This window comes from Pteropus medius, unplaced genomic scaffold, assembly GCF_902729225.1.
Source record: "Pteropus medius unplaced genomic scaffold, Ma_sr-lr_union100, whole genome shotgun sequence".
Lineage (NCBI taxonomy): Eukaryota > Metazoa > Chordata > Mammalia > Chiroptera > Pteropodidae > Pteropus > Pteropus medius.
The window spans coordinates 1,275,694-1,281,693 of record NW_024340693.1 but is presented as its reverse complement, the minus strand read 5'-3'; the positions used below and the strand labels follow the sequence as shown (position 1 = coordinate 1,281,693).

General features: G+C 43.5%; 1 protein-coding gene across 1 annotated transcript in view; it reads right to left on the bottom strand.

Moving 5' to 3' along the window:
- Positions 1-2,245: 2,245 nt before the first annotated feature.
- The window catches only part of KATNAL1 (katanin catalytic subunit A1 like 1), a 39,985-nt gene continuing 36,230 nt past the window's right edge, over positions 2,246-6,000 (bottom strand). The window contains exons 9-10 of the mRNA XM_039862523.1: positions 4,071-4,197; positions 2,246-3,204 (exon numbers count right to left, since the gene is read on the bottom strand). Of these exons, the coding sequence (XP_039718457.1) occupies positions 3,006-3,204; positions 4,071-4,197 (326 nt within the window). The 3' untranslated portion in view covers positions 2,246-3,005. The remainder of the gene's footprint in view (positions 3,205-4,070; positions 4,198-6,000) is intronic.

Sequence of the window (6,000 nt, the reverse complement as noted above, 5' to 3'; positions counted from 1 at the left end):
AAATCTAAGAATGAAAATATAACATATTCTATCTCAAGAAAGACTGCATTTCCTAAACAGAATTAACTATGAAAATAATTAGAATCAGGGAAAAATTCATTTAATCTGCAGGATAGAGAGACGGACTCGGGTTAGTCCAGACAGAAAAGGACATTCCAGTTAGATACGAGCTCTTATCTAGGGAAAATATAAGGGCAATTCTTAATTTGTCTACTCGATAAAATTAATAACTTCTAGAGTCTTAACTAAATTGTAGTACAGCAGGAGAAGGCTAAGGCACAGCTGTCCATATGGACATTCACCCCAGCAAAGTAGTTACTAGATTAAAGCTGGACATAGACTGCAAAAAGATCCTAGAACACAAAGCCAATTCTCGCCAAGTAGGAAAGGAAAGGGGCAAATATAAAGAAGAAACAACTGAGAAGATGCAGGAATAAAGTACTGAATAGACTGTTAAGTTGAAATGAAAATTTTCAGATGATCTTTTAAAATGAATTTGGAAACATCTTAAGTCGGGTAAATACTTGTCAGGATTGAGGTTCGCATATAATTTGTCTGGCCAAACTTTGAAACATGAGGCGAATTAAAACTCATAGATTTTTCCTTTAGAAAAGTCATGAAGTTTGGGAGTACGGGAGGAGAAAGTGGGAAAAAAATTACTATATTAAGGAAGTCTTAGAGGTCATCACTAATGACCTTGCACATCGGCAGACTCAGATGAGAAACACCTACCAAAACACGTTAACGCTAGAGTATCTACTAGCAACAAAAGGGGACATGTATAGAAAATTCAATCTCATCAACTGTTATATACAGACAGATGACTAGGCCTGGGCGGTTGAGGACCTTGTTGAACGAATGACCAAGCTGGCACACGTGCCCATGCAAGTGTGGCACGGACAGGACCCCGATAACCTTTCTGAAAGTTAATTCTCTACTTTCAGAGGCGATGCACTAGCTTGGAAGTAAAAAGGTATATTCCCCAGAGCCGTGCTGGATGTAGCAGGATTTACCACTTGCTGGATGTAGCAGGTGATACCCGAATAGGGAAATGAGTATGGAAAAACGAGTAGAAAAAGGAAAAGGTAAAGTGAGGAAACTCCCTTGGGAAAAAAGCGTACGCAGAAGAGGAGGAGGGAGAAAATACGGATTACAGCCTGGCAGAATTCGAGAAAACACGTGTGTTAAGTAAATTTAAGGACTAGGCTGTCATCATCAGGAGTGAAATATAAGACAGCAAGGGCCAAAGAGATGATCCTTTATGTACAAATGTTTAAGGCCATAGAAAAAAGAAATACTGCAGTAAAGACCTTTACGTAATAGAATTATCAGTATCTAGTCCAGGGAATTCAAAAAAGTGATGCCCTAAAAAGAATTTAAATGGGCATCAAAAGCGGGGAATGAAGAGGAAATTTGGGGAATTTCATTAAAAATTAAATCAGCTTTCTGTTCGGCTTCTGTAAATATGCTTGTTTTCTGCAAAAGTGCTTGCCGCATGCAAGAGCTCACTTGCACTCTGCTCGATATGCAAATGTAACTGTTTGGACCTTTGCCCCACAAATGTAACTGTTTGTGCCCCTAGCAGCACTCACCCTGGCAGCTCCCACTTTCCATAACAATTTGTAGCACCTTGTACCGACTGTAACCCATGAAAACTCTCCGTAACCCATGACAACTCTTGCCCTTCTGCCAATGTTACTACTTGCAACCACAGCAACTCTCTCCACTTGTAATGGTCTAAGTTTGAATCAACCAATCAGCTTGTGTAAAAACCCTGTATATAAGGAATGTTGCCACTGAGCACACACTGCCCAGATCTTCAGAGCGTTAGCTCCTCTGAGACTGCATAATAAAGTTGAGTTCTCCTTCTCTCTGAGTTACTGCTTGGTTTTTCGCTGGACTGGTTTTGGGATTTTTCCACAACAAAGTGATTGGACACAGGCCATCTATTCTTCCGGCCTCTTCCTGTTGTCTAATTTTTGCCAGACTGAACGAGCCTGGCAGATTTCTACCCCAATCTTAATGTGTGTGCATGTTCTCAACCTAGACAGAGAGCAATTTAAAATTTGCAAATGAACGTCGTTCATTAAGGATAATGTTATTTTGTTAAACAAGCTATCTGGAAAATTATAAAATTGTGTTTTGTTTGTTTTGCATTAGCCACAAGAGTGGACTTGTTTAGAATATAAAAGTACTATTTAGAATATGAAAGTCAAATTCAGCAAAAATCAAACAATGCTGGAGCTGAAAAAAACGAAGGCTTTATCTGTTTGACCGTGTTAAAAGAAAAGTGAAAACAAATTTAAAAGTCTGGAATGAAGACATGCGTCTTATGCAGTCATAATGCTCTTTCCCCACTCCCTTTCAATATGAAATTGAGAACCACAGGCAAAAAATACTAAAGGCCAGAGAAACAACCTGGCAAAATGAGGCTGCTCCCCGCTCCGCGCTCGGTAAATGACGAAACAGCTGGCAGAAGGAGTGGGGGTGGCGGCAGGCATTCCGACCAGGACACGGTCTGACAGTGACAGCTGGGTTCCAGAGGCTTACCTCACATGTGCACGGTTTCACGCAAAACTACTCTTCTTAACGACAAATAATGAATCTGACACAAACTCAGCTTTGACGTTTAAAGTCGACACGTGACAGGTCCCTCACGTTCAGAGCAAAGACTAGAAACACACACAGACAACCCCTGCCATGAGAAGCGGTCCTCTGATCCTTCGTGAGCGAGCTCCCGCCAGCGTCGCGACCGGGCCTTGTGCCTTCATCCCGGTTTGGGTGCGTGGTGGCAGTGCACCCGTGGGCGGCCGGGCACGTGACCGGGAGACAGGCCCGCTGGGCTGTCAGCTTCGCTTATTTTTCGACCACATTTATACTCTGGTTTTAGATGGCTTTCCCATAAGTGAAAATCCAATGAAAAGTTCCAAACCTGTTTTTTTTAACTGCAGGAATTTCTTCACATTTTATAAACGAAAATATCAGAAATGAAAGAGCCGACAAATTCAAGCAGACCCGAACTCTACCATCCACTTCTCATACTTCTCCAGGTCTGCGGCGGAGACGGACTTGGCAATTTTCTTCAGGGCCAGCTCGAAGTCACCACTGGTCACTGGCATCTGCAGCTCCTCCCTAGACAACGCACGGATCTCCTCGGGGCTCAGGCCGCTGATGCGCCGTCGCATGGCCATTAAGGCCGCGTCCCTGGAAGGCACCAGAGCCGGTGAATGCCCACCCTGCACATGGCCGCGACACGTCCAGCGTAACAAGGCTGTGGACATATCCGAAAGGTCACGTGACGTGTGTTTACAATGCTGCCTGGAGTGTTCTACATGGCCTGGGGGCTCGGGGGAGGTAGAAGAGGATGCAAAGGGCTCGAACGTAAACGGCACCGGAACTGGACCCCGGAGGTGCAGGTGAGCTCGGAGGGCACTGAACTGTCCCCACTGGCTCCTCAAAGGCAGCCAAGAAGTTCAGGAAACTGAAGCAGAACTATGAAGTCTGAATTGTACACGTGGCAGTGAACACACGGGTAAATGTTAGGGTAATTCACAGCCTGGCCTGGTTCACCACGGCCACTTATGTCAATTTAGGTATAATTAGGAAAGTAGGAACTAAAAGAAAAAGAAAAACCCCACTGAACAATGTGAATTGTCTAAAAATTAGGATACCACTAAACCAAAATGAAAATTTTAGTATGTATCTTTCACAGCTTAAACAGGTCAATTCTGTTCATTTGCATATAGTAAAATAATCCAGCCTAAACTACAGTTATTATTTGATATTGATGAGGGTGGGCCCTAATTTAGGGCCAAATTAACCTTAAGTTGCCACAGTCATTATTTGCAAGCTAGGCACAATGATTTCTTGGAGAAAGTGACCATATCTTGCTACCTAACTATTCATCTAACAGTAACCGGGGAAGTTATGTACAAAAAAAACAAGACAAATGGGAAGTCGTGTCAAGGAAACGGGCAGCAGCAGTCACGCCAGGGGCTGACGGCTTCATCATCACTCGGGCCCGTCCTGCTAAACGCGGCTGACGCCTCAGGCCGCAGACCCCCACAAACCTGCAGACGTTGGTTATGTCGGCGCCAGAGTAGCCCTCGATCTTCGCCGCGATGTGCGCCAGCTGAATGTCGGGGTCCAACTCGACCTCGCGGAGGCTGATCCGTAGGAGCTCGGCCCTTCCTTCTGCTGTTGGGAGATGTTGTGCTGCTGTTAGATGTTTTTCTTTATAAATCAGCCGATGAGAAATCACATATGAACATTCAGGAGAAGAGAGACTAATGCACACAAGAGTCAGAAACTGTGAGTCCACTGGCGTCACCAAGTCACCGTGTGACTCACAGAGCCGTTTAACCTCCCATGTGCCCTGGCTGTGGCAACTAAAAATGGAAACGGACTCAGATCCCTTTACAGATGGCGAAGATACTTGCTGTGAGGACAAAGGGTCTGAGATCCTTTATGAAAAATAAAAACATTAGTATTCAAGCCCCAGAAATGCTTTTAATGAAAAAACAAAAAAAAAACAAACAAACAGCCTCGGTTTTACACAACCAGACTGCACAGAGTCTAACTCCTATGAGTCACTTTGCCCACCTCTCACAGGATATCGGGGAAAAAAATCCCATAACCCGGTCAGTAGTTTTTTTTAAAACCCAGTTTTCTTTTTCTGAAAATCAGCGATTGGCACAAAATGCTCATTAACGTGCATTCCACTTGGAAAGCCAGCCACAGTCGTGGGTGGTTCAGTGGGACTGCAACGTGGACGAGTAAGCTCAGACCAACCACGGAATTTTCCAAAAAAAAACCAAAAACAAAAAACCATGCTCGCTGTCTTGCCGTAAGTTTTAGGGGCAAATCTGCTTCATACGGCACACTGAGATATCTATAAGAGGTCCGGATATGGCCTTCTACTATTTCCTGATATGTAAAACAAAATTTTATTTCCAACTTTTATTTCAAAATTTTTTAAATCTAAAAGTAAAGAAATAAAATAAGTGGACACTCATTCACCTTTCGTGGAGATTAACTGATTGCCAACATTTTGCCATTCCCACTCCCTTCTCCCCTCTCCCCCACTTTTTAATGGAAAACTAGCTATGGGCAGCACAATGCTCCACCCTAAATTCTTCAGCATGCACCTCCCAAGGACACAGGCACAATGCAGATTAAATGTCCCCATCTGTTCAGGCCTTTATCACTCTCTTAAAACCCATCACACAGTTGCACTTAGTTAGCATACCTTCTACTCTTCTTTAATCTAAAAGAGTTCCCAGTGGGTTTTTTTTTTTTTTCCTGTCTCTTTGACACTGACAATTCCCCTCAAATGCTCCTACAGAGTCAACGCATTCCAATGACGATCCCAACAGGTCTGTCTGGAACCAGACAGGCAGGTACTAAAATGTTTATGGAAACAGAACCAAGAACAACTGAGACACGGGCAGAACAGCAGCAAGGTGGGCGGACCTGCTGTCAGATTTTAAGACAGAGCAGGAAGACTCATGTCAGTGTAACGCTCTTGCAGAGACAGACACATGCATCAGTGACACAGAACAGGGCGCCCAGAAGCGGACTGGAGCTTTTACTGTGCATGCCTGATTTACCACATGGCGGCCCAGGTGGCAGGAAAGGAGTGTCTTCTCAATAAGTGATGCCAGAGGAGCTGACTAGTCTCGGGGCCAAACAGAGCTGGGTCCTACCTTACGCCACACACAAACACCAGGACCAGGTATATCACCAATTTACACATGAGCTGCAAAAACATAACCTTTTTAGAAAATAAAACAGAAAACTATCTTAATGACCTCAGAAAAGTAGTCTTAAGATATAGAGTCAAAACATCAACTACAAAGAAAAAGACTGATGAGCTGACCGCGTTAAAATTAGAAATTCCTATTTTTCACATTTATCAAAAAATATTACAAATACAGTGAAAACATACACGCAACAGTTTTAGAAGATATTTACAACAAATGTAAGTAACAAAAGACTTAC